Genomic DNA, 13788 nt, shown 5'->3' on the forward strand with positions numbered 1-13788 from the left:
ACAAAGAAATGTGGGAATAGTGCAGAGCAAAGACATTGGCTTGAGTTCACGCCAATGGAAAAAAGATTGTTGAGAAGGGGGAAGAAAGTGGCGGAAGAGGAGGGTCTACCTTGTAGGCGACTCTTGGCGGACATTTCTTTCCCAAACCTAAGGGTGGGGACATGTGGAGCAGCATCTGATACATATCGAGGTACTTGATACGGCCACTTCACAGGGTAGGAAATCAAAACATAAATAGAATGCAAACAGAGATGGATGGGAAGTTAGAGAAGGGGAAAATAAATAAAAAGAAATCAACAAAACAGCAGAATAATGGAAAGGAAAAACAGAAATCTGTTGTTAATAGATTTCCTTGAGTGAGATGGAAGGTATATGCCATCCTCGGCCACTGTGTCAGGGCGCAGGGATGGATGCATCGCCATGGAGCTCAGGATTCCTGAGAGGAAACATGGAATGGTAAAGAGTGAGTCAGGGGAGGAGGGGAGAAAAATGGGACAATGTTCAGACCCACACAGGATGCTGATGAAAGGGAAGAGAGATGAGAGCAGTATAATGGGGATGTCTGCCACAGCATGCTTGCAGACATCTCACTGGTACTACAACCAGGGTGTACGGAGACAAAGGTTTCAATGCCAGCCTGAAATCTGCTGTGGTTGCTCATAGCCTAACTTTCACGAGGCAGACATGTACAAAAAAGATCACATTGTTCTTGCTGATTTTGATTTGCCATAACTGAATTGAATTTAAGACTTTTGAAGGCTCAGTTTGTAGAGTAAATTGCAGTCTGCAGTTAAAACATTACAGACAGAAGAAAGTCTTATGGCAGGCAGCATGTTGGGACAGTGCCGCGGCTTTGAAAACTTTGTTTCCACTCCAGGATCATCAAAGCCAGACAGTTTGAAGGGGCAAGTGCTAGTGTAAAGGCGATTTCATTGGTGCACAGCCATTCAGTTAAAATTCTCTTGGCATAGAGGTACACAAAGCACCCTAGTGATGGAAATGTCTGGTATTTGCAAACCTTGTATGCTACCCTATTAGGGCAGTTCTTCCCTAAGCCAAGGGGGGGTGAGATAATGCGTAACAAATTGTACATATCCTTATAGGAAATCCGTCCGCTGCGGAAAAGAACAAGCACATAAATAAACAACCGTTCAGGACAGCTTCCAAAATAAAACAAAACAAAACAATAAACAAAAAAACAAAATCCCAATAATTATCAGAGGGCTGACTGCAAACAACAAGGTACAGGAATGAGGCCTTGTTCAGTCACCGTAGTCACAAACAGGGGAGAGAGGAGTAAGGCTAGAGAGGTTTTTCCTTCACTTTACTGTGCATTCTGTTCTCTGGGGCCAGATGAAGGCTTGAACATACCACGCAGCTGGGTCGTACTCAGCCCAAACCCGGATAAACTCATCGAGGTGATGAGGCCCCAGGATGGACGAGTCTCTGGTCAGATACTCAAAGTTATCCATTATGACTGCCACAAACAGGTTCAGCATCTAGAAGACAGACATAAGGTAGTTAGACCTGTTGTTTTGAAATATAAAAAATAACAGACATGTATTTTTATGTTTTATGATATTCTAATAAAAGCTAACACTAAATTCTAGGATTTCACAGATGAAATGTTATCTAACTAGACAAGATACTGATGTAAACATGTTGAAATAGTTCTTCACAGTATTATCGATGTTAAGCAAACAAAAACACTTAATTGTAATTGCAAACATGTGCAAACATGCCCACAGTTCCCTTTAGAATATATCTATCTACATTTAAAAACTGCTTCAAAAAAAGCTTAATACCGTTGTTTCGACTGTTTTTAATTCAATAACTTTAATGCCACCTCTATGCATTCTGTGGATTCTGATTTATTCTTGTTTCCATTTTTTAAGAACCTTTTCTTATATTTTGATTATGACTTTTCACTTTCATTGTTTTTATGCTGTCTTAATGTTTTATTACAAATGGAACAGCAGTTTATAATGAAGTTTATAATGCCAAAAACACAGAGGACATACATCTTAACCTCCTAAGACCTGAACTCTTCCACAGCATGTATTTTTAATTTCTCTTTGATATTTGGGTTGATTAGGACCCAATTAATGTAAAAACAAAGAATTACCAGATTTTTTTTTTTTTTACCAGTTTTTTTTTCTAAGAAAAATGAGAGCCACATATGAGGATATTCGTTTAAAATTTCAGTATAACAGTAGCAGTATAATGTTCTCGTAAGTAGATATCAGGCCCTTGTAGAGCAAAATTGAGTATATGTTGGTCTAAATAACCCTAAATGTGATGTCCACATATGAGGACGCCAGGTCCTAGGAGGGTCAATATTATATTTTAGCAATATAACTGTTGCTACTTTAAAAAAGATATGCTGTATTTTGTATTTTTAAGTGGCTTGAAAACACATTTTTAAGTATCATGTATTGATTACACATACTGGATCTGGCATGTATGTAAAAAATTAAACAGCTGGAATACTGGATGTGTATCTTCTCAGGGAGCAAAAATCCTGTACTAACAAAAACTCATTAACAAGTGTTGATTTATTCATTCATTAAAAATTTGAGGAAATGACCAGTAATGATCATTACTCTGTCCCAAATATATGTGTGATGACTAACTAGCACATGTGTATTTCTGACTAGGTGGCTTAAAGATGGGCAGCTGCGAGGTTTTACAGTAAGTTTTATATTTACTCTGTGTTGTGATCAGCAATTTAGACGTAAATATTATAAAAAAGCAGAAGTAAGAGTCAGTTAAACTCTTTGGCCAATAGTTAAACAATCAAATGTGTCAGCTGCAATGGCGACATTTAGGCTTCAGTACTGACCAGGAAAGAGCAGAGAAAAATGAAAGAGACAAAGTAGAAATAGGCAAAATCGCTGCCACACTCTTTTCCGTGGGTCCCTGATCGCTCATCACATGTACGGTGACTCAAGCATGATAACATGATCTCATGCCAAGCCTCTCCAGTTGCACTCCTGATCCATTATAGAGAGAGAAGAGGAAAGAGAGAAACAGAAATGGTTAGAATAAAGTCATTGACAACACTGTGCATCACCCCAATTCAGCTTCAACAAACTTAAAATTATTGTGAAGCACTTTGATGTATACTAATCTTTTACATGTGCTATTGAAAAACAAATTTTAACTTGACTTGACTTAAAATAACATGGTTGATTTTTGACTATTTTCGGTGAAGGAAGATCAGTCTGATGCTAATATGTCTTGCAGAAAAAAGAACAGTGTGTTTCTTATTAAAGCGCGATATATCGAGATATATATACATATATATATATATATATATATATATATATATATATATATATATATACACACACACACACACACACACACAAACACACAGTGGCTTGCAAAAGTATTCGGCCCCCTTGAACTTTCCCACATTTTGTCACATTACAGCCACAAACATGAATCAATTTTATTGGAATTCCACGTGAAAGACCAATACAAAGTGGTGTACACGTGAGAAGTGGAACGAAAATCATACATGATTCCAAACATTTTTTACAAATAAATAACTGCAAAGTGGGGTGTGCGTAATTATTCAGCCCCCTTTGGTCTGAGTGTAGTCAGTTGCCCATAGACATTGCCTGATGAGTGCTAATGACTAAATAGAGTCTACCTATGTGTAATCTAATGTCAGTACAAATATAGCTGCTCTGTGACGGCCTCAGAAGTTGTCTAAGAGAAAATTGGGAGCAACAACACCATGAAGTCCAAAGAACACACCAGACAGGTCAGGTATAAAGTTATTGAGAAATTTAAAGCAGGCTTTGGCTACAAAATCATTTCCCAAGCCTTGAACATCTCACGGAGCACTGTTCAACCGATCATTCGGAAGCGGAAGGAGTATGGCATGGCACAACTGTAAACCTACCAAGATAAGGCCGTCCACCTAAACTCACAGGACGAGCAAGGAGAGCGCTGATCAAAAATGCAGCTAAGAGGCCCATGGTGTACGAGAGGAACTGACCTGAGAGATAGAGGTCGTGTCCAAATTCATGGGCTGCATCCTCCTGAGGACGCATTTGTAGACCGATTACGTCACAGCGACCCGACAAAGTAGGGCTGCTCAATTAATTGAATTTTAATCACGATTACGATCTGGGCTTTCAACGATCATTAAAAATGACTGAGCCGATTATTAGCCCCTCCCTCATGCTTTACTCTCGCACTGCTCCGTGTGGCAAATCCAGCGCACCTCTCTGCATTTCGAACACGCGTCACAACAATTAAGAGCAGGGGTCCCCAAACCCCGGGCCTTGGACCGGTACCGGTCCGTGAGTCGTTTGGTACTGGGCCGCGAGAGTTGAGGCTCAGGTGTGAAATGTATGGTTTTCAGGGTCAAAGGAGCTTGCAAAGAAAAGCGTCTGGACTTCTTTAAGTTGCTTGAAGACGTTTCACCTCTCATCCGAGAAGCTTCTTCAGTTCTAAGGTCAAATGGTGGAGAGTCCCAGATATAAACCTAGTGGGAGTGACCCCCCACAGAGGGACAAAAGGACCCCCTGATGATCCTCTAATCGCCTGAGCCAAGGTGTGAAATTGGGTGTGGGACCCAATCAGCCAGAGTTTCGGGTGTGTTTATAAATGCCCTGGGTGGTTTTCACACAGCTGAAAAAACATCAAACAGAAAACTGATTAAACAGAAGTGTGAGACGGTCGAGAATTTACGCCAGTGCCCTGTTATATTTTAGATAGCAAGGAGCAGACGGCCGAGTTTATTAAACTCCATCGAGACAGCATCAGAAGGCAAGACCGTCCAATTTCACAGTCGTTTACTTCCGGTCTACCCAACCTACTGAGGACCTGGCCTACGTAGACCGCAAAGGCAGGGTCCTCAGGAGGATGCAGCCCATGAATTTGGACACGACTAGAATCATGGTGAAGTTTGAAACCTGGATCCTCCGTAGCCGGTTACCAAGACTACGTGAGGTACCCTACGTGAAGTAACCTAGATCTACTAGATGTTGTGAATACAGCCTACCTCAACCTTACCTACCTCAAGTGCTTACCTACCTCAACTACCAAGGCTAACCAACTGATCTACACCACGGCAACGGTGATCAGTTAGATGCTTGGCTACAAGCTGAACAGCTACAAGAAGCAGTGCAGACCATGGAGAAGGAGACTAGAGACCAAGATCAAGATAGCATGGAGGGAGGTTAGCCAACTATCAGAGGTGCAGAAATGTGCAATGAAGGTGCCTAAGAAGTACAGCAAGCTGTCCATACCTGAGGCCTTGGAAACTGCCAAGAAACGACTCACAGCCTTGGCCAGCCGCTTGAAGATGTACACCAAATAGATTGAAGGCAGGAGAATAAACCAGCTTTTCTCCACAGAACCAGCCAGGGTGTACTCTCAGTGGCAAGGGAATAATATAAGAACAGCACCACCAAGGCTGGAAACCGAGCAATACTGGAAGGACATATGGGAGAAGGACGCCATCCATAACAGCAATACTCAGCGGATAGTGGATCAAAGAGCAGACCACAGAGACCTCCCTGAACAGGGTTCAGTAACCAGCACAGTGGCAGATATCCAAGAAAGGATCTCCAGTATGAAGAGTTGGACAGCACCAGGCCCTGGGATGGTTCATGCCTACTGGCTGAAGAAGCTGACTGCACTTCACGAGCATCTGGCAGTACAAATGAACCAGCTGCTAGTTGATGAGAGACATCCAGAATGGCTAAATGAAGGCCAGACAGTCCTGATCCCCAAGGACCCCCAGAAGGGAAAAGTCCTATAACAGTAAAGAGTCATAAAGTCTGCGGAGAGGATCATAGGAACAAAACTTCCTTCCATGGACTCTCTGTACACACAACGCTGCTGAAAAAGAGCAGAGAGAATTACCAGGGACCCACACCATCTAGTTCACCCTCTGCTCAGACACAAAAAGTGTATATACATCCTTAGACACAACAGAGCTGAGAGCATCATCACACACAGAACAAGGTTTTTCAACAGCTTTTTCCCCGCAACTGTCAGACTGATGGCAAAACACAAACACTGAATATTCAACATAACACTCAACATACAACAGTCAGACTGATGGCATAACATAAAAAAACACTGAACACTTAAAATAACACAGCACTACCTCACCTCATTTCAATATACAATGGGATAAATCACTGATTAATGTGCAATATACTCACTGAAACAGATCTGTGAAACAGATTTGTGAAAATGTGCAATATTATATGTTCAGTGCTAAGAAGTGTATTACCACCCTCTCTGTACAGTGTGTTTTGTATATAGTAAATACAATGATTGCTCCATTCTTTTCTTTATTTCTATTCTCTTTTTTAGTTGCTTTGTTTTTACTTTGTAAAGAATAATTTGACCTGGAGAGCTATGCACAAGAATTCCAATGTGTATGGACTGTTGGTCCTGTGTGCAAATGGCAAATAAAAATCTTGAATCTTGAATAACAGTACCACATGGAAGCTCCTGTCAGACATCATAGACTGCAAGACTAGACTGACCAACCTGTGCACCTGGATTGACTACAAGAAGGCCTATGATTCAATATCCCACACCTGGATCCTGGAATGCCTAGAACTGTACAAGATCAACAGGACCTGAAGAGCCTTCATCAGGGACTCATGGGGGTGTGGCAAAAAACAATAGAGGCCAACTTCAAGCTGATAGCACAAGTCGCCATCAAGTCCCGTATCTACCCCACTGCTGTTATGCATAGGCCTGAATCCCCTCAAGGAGATCATTAACGAGGCTGGCTACGAATACCGACTACGGAATGAAGCTTGATACAGAATGAAGCTTGTAGCTTAGGAGATTACTTTTATGTCCAGCAGGAAGTCACGTACGCAGAAACACACACACACAGTGCTTAAACTGTTACACTCGCACACTCACTCACGGGTACACGTAGGGCTGCCACAAACGATTATTTTGATAGTCGACTAGTCACCGATTATTTTTGCGATTAGTCGACTAATCAGATCATCATCCACTGGACATAAAACGTACAGCTTATTGCACCAGCAGCATCTGCTCTTATATAACTATCATTAGCTTACAGCTTTAAGTGTTTAAGGTATGTGCTAACTAAAAATAAAGACAAGATGATAGTTTGTTAAATTTTAATGAAGTTTGCAGATTGTTTTGGTGAAGTTTAATAAACTCCTTGCTATCTAAAATATAACAGGACACCGGAGTAAATTCTCGAGCATCTCATACTTCTGATAATCAGCTGTCTGCTTGACGTTTATTCAGCTGTGTAAAAACTTTAATCTCAGCCAAACCGATTTACTCAGGAACAAATAAAATATTGAAAAAAGCCAAACAATAACATTTTAAGTTATCTAAGTGACTCATATATCATGTTTAACCTGAGTAGCGAAAGACGGCGGTGGGTTTGAAGCCGGGAGTGCGGTGTTCTCACGGCGCTAGTGAGCCTAGCCCCCGGCTAGCTATCGAGCTAGTGGGTAACAGATGTCTCCGAAAACGTCGGAGCGCTTTTGAAAATATGTGGTGTCTTGATAAACTGAGCAGATATTTGAGGTTTACACAGCTACATTCTCGTCTGAAAATATGTTCTTCTTCGGGGTTTAACGGCAGCTGGCATCCTTGTACATGCAGTGCTGCCATCTTCTGTTTCAGTCCGTTATTACATTCTTAAATCCTGCTACTTATTCCTGCGTCTTTTGGGATCTTACAAAGCTTCAAACGACGTGTCGACTATTAAATCAGTCGTCGGCGATTTTGATAGTCGACGTAATCGTGACTAGTCGACTAATCGTGGCAGCCCTAGTACACGCACACACAGGCACTCACATGCTCGTGCATACACACAGACACAGAGTTTGCAGCACACCATGGGAGTTTTATGATGGGGTCACTTCTACAAAACTGTGTTTCACAGACAAAGCAGTGAAGATCTGCAGAGGGACACCGGCCTTGTACATCTCCCCTTCTAGAAGATGCATGCTTAAATGAAGATGAATAAAGATGAATAAGGGTTTTGTGAAATGACTACTGAGTTCCGCTGCCATCTCTGGATGCCCGAGGAATAAAAAGCACTGGGGTGAAACTGATTTCGCAACAGTTTTAGTGCTGTGAAACCTGGGGATTCGCTCGAGGCCCAGAGAGGATGAATTGGCAGAGCTGAGATCGTGAAACGAGGCAAACAGAGAGCTAGCTCACATGATTAAAAGGTAAGCACAACCCATTTATTTACGAACCGTGCATATTGTTTAAAGCCTAAATTATCTGTTCGCTAAGTTGAACGTATCGCAGTGTAAATTCACTCAGTAGAATAAAGAGGCGGCTAGGGTCCGTCCCAGCACGACTAAAGCAAGAGACTTTTGCTAAGAACTTCAGGTTGATGTTTAGCGCGTCGTAAGAAAATCTCAGTGCGTTAAAGCAGGAGACGTTTGTTACGGATTAGTAGAATCAGTGTTTCATCCACGGCGGTGTGTGATCCGTCTTAGTCATTAGAAAAAAAGTGGCGGTGTTGTGACCCGTCCCCGTGCGTTATAGCAGGAAACGTGTGTTACTATTAGTTAGAAAGCGGGGTTTAAGGCCTCGATGCCGGCTGAGGGACACGTGTGTTCCGGGCTTGGTTGCTCCCCCTATTCTCGGACACGGGGGTAGGACCTGTGAGGGCAGGAGATCCAGGGTGGTTACCTAGGCACCGGGGATGCCTTAAATAACTAAAGCTAGGTGTTGGATCCTAGTCGCGGTTGATAACCTGCATGAGAGTGGGGGCAAGTTGCTTCGTTAGTGAGAGTACAACTGCTTGGCTCAGCCCACTGATGGGCTGTAGACTGTGTAGACTGTGTAGTGTGTGTAATAGCGCAGTTAGAGTCTGTGTCTTGTCCGAAGTACGGGAGTCAATTAAAGTAACAAAAATAATTTGTGGTGTGTAGAAATCGTGGCAGGAGATCGTGTCACGAATTGTTGCAAACTGTGAATTCAATCCGGTTGTTCAGTGATGACGCGACGAATCCTACTTCCGGGTCTAAAGTAGTCTGCGTTTAATATGGCTTTTGTGTTGTTAACATGTTTAATGTTATGTATTTTCTTCTATTTGATCTCAAAAAGCTCCTAAAACAGTCAGTGATCCCTGTTGACCTCCCTCGGCTTTTATTACCGCTAATCATTTATTTAAGCTCAGTTTTTAAAACCTTAGGATGTAACTACAGCCCAGCCCATGCAGCAGTATATGAATGACTAACCTCGTATTGTGGATGGATTATCTCAGTTGTTCTCCTGGCTGAAGTTTGGTCCTTTTACAGCATCCTGCCATGCGATTACATTTGTTTCTGACCACCGAGAAAACTCACGTTAACTTTTATCGAGTGGAAAAAAAAGTTAGCTTGTTTATATTATGCTAACATAGCTATGTCGCTAGCGGTCACGTAGCACATCATTATATACCAGCTAGCCCAACTTCAGTAACCCTACAAACGTCACTGCTGTTTAGTTTTCTGTCTTCATTTATGCTGGAAGTGATAAGAAAGCTGTACGTTTTAATTTGTTTCCAAAACCCCGCAGTCAGGCCATGCTATATTGTATTTAGATAGAAGCTAGCGAGCTAACTCCCTGCTAACTTCTAACTCCGTTAAATGTCATAAATTCCGTTTTCATGGATGCCTGGATGTTAAACTCAATTGTTACACCTGGTAGAGCAGAACGCTGATCATTTTATTAAAGATGAAAGACTTTAGACAGTTTTTCAACTCTCAGTAATGCCACAGTGATCGTTTGATATATGGACCTGCAGCGGAGTTTAGACCCAGACACGGCTAGTGACATCAGACTGAACAACCGGATAGGGGAGTTGAATTTGGTTTTATTTTTTTCTGGGGAAGAGAAACCGCGTTATCAAGTCCGTGGCGCAGTTTGAATAATTTGTGAGGCAAATGTGGCGCGATCCGAAGATTGTGAGCCTAATTGTCCTAGTTTTGTGAAGTGTGAGTGGACGGCATCTGCTCTGCGTGCTGATCAGGGCGTTGTCCTGAATCAGCAGAGGAACGCAAAAAGTTTGAATGGGACTGCGAGAAGCATGAGGTGTGTGTGAGCCAGCCTCGAGGGGCGGGTTCACAGGTGGAACAAAGGAGGAGTAAAAGGTGTGTGTGTGTGTGTGAGAGAGAGAGAGAGAGAAAGGTGGGGGCGAGTGACCAGCCTGTGAGTGTGTGTGTGAATTCCTTGATGACAAAAAGGGAGGAAAAGTACATTAGTTGATTTTCTGTGAAATAATAATAGTCAAGAAATCAAAGTGATCAAATAGGAGAAAATGAACTAAAATAAATAAATAAAACTAGGCAGCACGGTGGCAAGGTGGTTAGTAGGGGTGCAACGATACACAAAATTCACGGTTCGGTTCGGTTCGATACTTTGGTGTAGAGATGGACCGATCCGATATTACGTATCGGTATCGGTCCGATACTGACCTAAATTACTGGATCGGATATCGGAGAAAAATAAAAAATGTAATCCGATCCATTAAATATCACGAAAGCACCTCACAAAACTTGCAACACGCCGTAACTCACCTCAGAACGTTAGCACGTCGGAGCAGTATGCATCACGTGATAGAGCGGCTGTGGCATGCGGGACCTGTCGGTGGTCTGGATAGCATGTGGAGCTTCGCTAGCTACCCGGCATTTCATCTCCGACAAAGTTATCCCCGAGAGAAGTAAAGCAAGTGTGTAAGTCCATCTCTGAATGTTTGTAAAGCATTCCTGCGTTAAGCTTAACAAGCGATATATGGAGCGACTGCCTCTTCTTGCTGCTACTTCAATCATGAAATTGATCAATGATCAGCTGATCGGCTTTTCTGTCGCGAGTCCGTGTCTCTTGTTTGCTTTTGGCCCACTTTGCACCAGAAAGAGGAAACCAGCGGCTGAACAACAGCAGCACGTTTAAGCTTGATCAGCTGTTGTTAGAATTTATTTAATATTACTTTCTACTCGAGGATCTTTTTCTACGTAGCTGACGCTGGTAGCTGTGCAGGGGCGGATCTAGCAAAGTTTAGCCAGGGGGGCCGATAGGGCATTAACAGGGAAAAGGGGACACAAAGACATACTTTTCTTTCTTATTCTCATTTAAAATGTCTTGTTTTTAATAATTAATTATCTGACACCCAAAGTTTTAATTTGATGTAAAATGAATAGAAGTCAATTACTGTATATAGTAACTATTAAGTCTAATATACCCTAGTAAGCTATAATACTTCCCTTTGGGAAGGTACCATCTGTGCAGTCTGCAATTTTGTTGAAGAAAGCTGTTGAATCTATTTAATATTTCTTGAAAAATAATTGATTTCTGTGCATTTTTTTTTTCACACTGCATCAAATTAAGGTTGATTACGTCGATTAAGCATCATGAGGTGGCGCGTGAGGGGTGGTTCCCTATTTTTTATTTATTTATTTTTGTTGTTGCTGGGAGTTGGAACCCTATTAGTTAGGTTGCTTAATATTTATGCTAAGTACTCTTTAAAATACCAGAATAGGGAGGATGGTGTAGGTTTAAGTTTATTAGATTGATCAGTATTGCTGAACTATGAAATATTCTCTTTTGCATACAGGTATAACAGAATAGCTTTAGTGTAGTTGTTGTTTTAAACTTGAGTATGAACTTATACAAAATGCAGCAAGATATTTAAAAAACAGTTTTGTTGATTAAAAAACACTATATCGGATTCATATCGGTATCGGCAGATATCCAAATTTATGATATCGGTATCGGTATCGGACATAAAAAAGTGGTATCGTGCCATCTCTACTTTGGTGTCACGGTTCGATATTTTTTCGATACAAAAAAATGTTCATGCCTTTTTAATTTGTCATTTATTAAAATTATAAATATATATTTTAACTCAAAAGTACAGTTTTTAAATTTAACCCTAACCCTTGTGCGCGTTTTTTATTTTGACAGCGAATGCGCACCTGCGGACCACTTATGTGCACCCCTGGTTATTTAGCTCGTCATATTGCAGCCACAGAAATTCTTTTGTCCATGAAACCATAAAGCTGCACTTTCTTTTTGCCTTATAGTCTGATTTGTCATAACTTCTCCGTTTTGTGGTAAGCTTTTCTTTGGCTGTCACTTCTTCACCCTGACCTGTCTTATTTGGCTCAGCAGAACTAAAATATATATACTGCTACTTTTACACACGGACTCACATAAGCTCAGCGATTCTCTGTGCGATCAACCTCTCACATGTTTAAGCTTGCTGCGGGAGATTTCACTTGTCATGTTTGCATAGTAAGCTAACGATTAATAAGACGATGTCAGAGGAATTGGTGCACAAATTATCATCACTCACAGATCAGTGCTGTCATTGCAAAGTGAAAGCAAAAAAACAAGCACAAATTCAAACGCGATTTCAATATGTCACATATTAACAGTGGCTCACCGATGCCAATGACATAATTACCCAGCTACATTTCTGAAAGAATGCAAAAGCATTGACATATATTTTTCCTACAATAGCCCGACGGGCAGGGCAGAGAGATTTTTGTAGCCCGACTGGAAAGATCGCTAGCTTCGGGACGTCGGGCTAGCGATTTTGCAAGCCCTGTATCTGATTGAGGAATCACTCATCTTTGGAAAAGAGAGTTTATTACAGAGAAATGTCTCTTTCCAAAATAAAAGCTATACTATCCGCTTCTTCTGGGCTATATTCTCAGCAGCATAAGGAGAATCACGTGCTAACAGCTGTCTAAATGACTCTGCTAAAGTTAGTAGCATGCTTGTTGTTTTTGACTTTGCACTAGGATGATGTCGGCGTAAATGTGCAGTCATATTCGTTGTGTTCCCACTAGTGCTTTCAGGTTAATCTCGTTGAAATGACCTTAACGCCACAACACGGCAAATCTCCGTTAACGAGCTACCGCCGATCGCCCCGTGCATGGGGCTAGACGGCCAACACGTTAACGAGCTAACTCCGCTAATACACTAGTTAATTAAGCATTGCATGGCACATCCAACATACTGTTTTACTTTAGTCCATGACTCGCTTACCTTCAGGGTCATACGTCACATGAAAACCAAAATAATTCCAAACGCCAGATCTGAATGAGGGTGGGGGAGGTCCATCTTGCAAGGAGAGCTTAACTTCTGTCTCGCTAGCTTGCCCTGCGCTCTTCCTCCTGACTATGCTGTCTGTGTTGAGCGCTCAGTGGATCTGCGCTCGACAGTGCAGCCTAGGCGGAGTAGTCGAACGCAGATTCACTGAGCGCTCAACACAGACAGCATCGTCAGAAGGAAAGTTGATAAAATAAATTACAAATGTTGTATTGTTCGATACATATGCGTACCGAACCGAAAGCACTGTATCGAACGGTTCAATATCGATACGAATATCGTTGCACCCCTAATATATATATATTGAGCAGCTGGATCGCAAGTTTGATTCCTGCCTGGGGGCGTCCTAAGTCCTAAGGGTCCTAAGGCTAGACCCCCTATGCTAAGCAAGCCTACCGCAGACATGAGCAAGACAGATAAATATGAAGGCATGCCGGCTTGGACGTCGCCCGGATCAACAAGGTCCGCGTCAGGTGTTGAGGAACCAGGGCACCCTGGCTACTGGAACAAGAAGGCATCGGTGGGCAAGAGACGAAAACAGGGCGTTGTTGGAATGCTACTACGCAAGTAACCCCGGCGGAAGGGGCTACATGAATAGGATGAGGGACCTATGGATTCTTCGATACCCAACATCCACAATGACGGCGAAACAACTAGTAGCTCAGTGTTCCAACATTCGAAAGAAGGGACTGCTCT

The 13788-nt window shown here is 42.0% G+C and overlaps 1 protein-coding gene across 1 annotated transcript in view; it reads right to left on the minus strand.

The window, feature by feature from the left end:
• The window catches only part of cacna1ba (calcium channel, voltage-dependent, N type, alpha 1B subunit, a), a 315954-nt gene that overhangs the window by 57099 nt on the left and 245067 nt on the right, over positions 1 to 13788 (minus strand). The window contains exons 37-39 of the mRNA XM_076890695.1: positions 2843 to 2993; positions 1372 to 1499; positions 110 to 206 (exon numbers count right to left, since the gene is read on the minus strand). Of these exons, the coding sequence (XP_076746810.1) occupies positions 110 to 206; positions 1372 to 1499; positions 2843 to 2993 (376 nt within the window). The remainder of the gene's footprint in view (positions 1 to 109; positions 207 to 1371; positions 1500 to 2842; positions 2994 to 13788) is intronic.

Source organism: Maylandia zebra, linkage group LG12 (assembly GCF_041146795.1).
Source record: "Maylandia zebra isolate NMK-2024a linkage group LG12, Mzebra_GT3a, whole genome shotgun sequence".
Taxonomy (NCBI): Eukaryota; Metazoa; Chordata; class Actinopteri; order Cichliformes; family Cichlidae; genus Maylandia; species Maylandia zebra.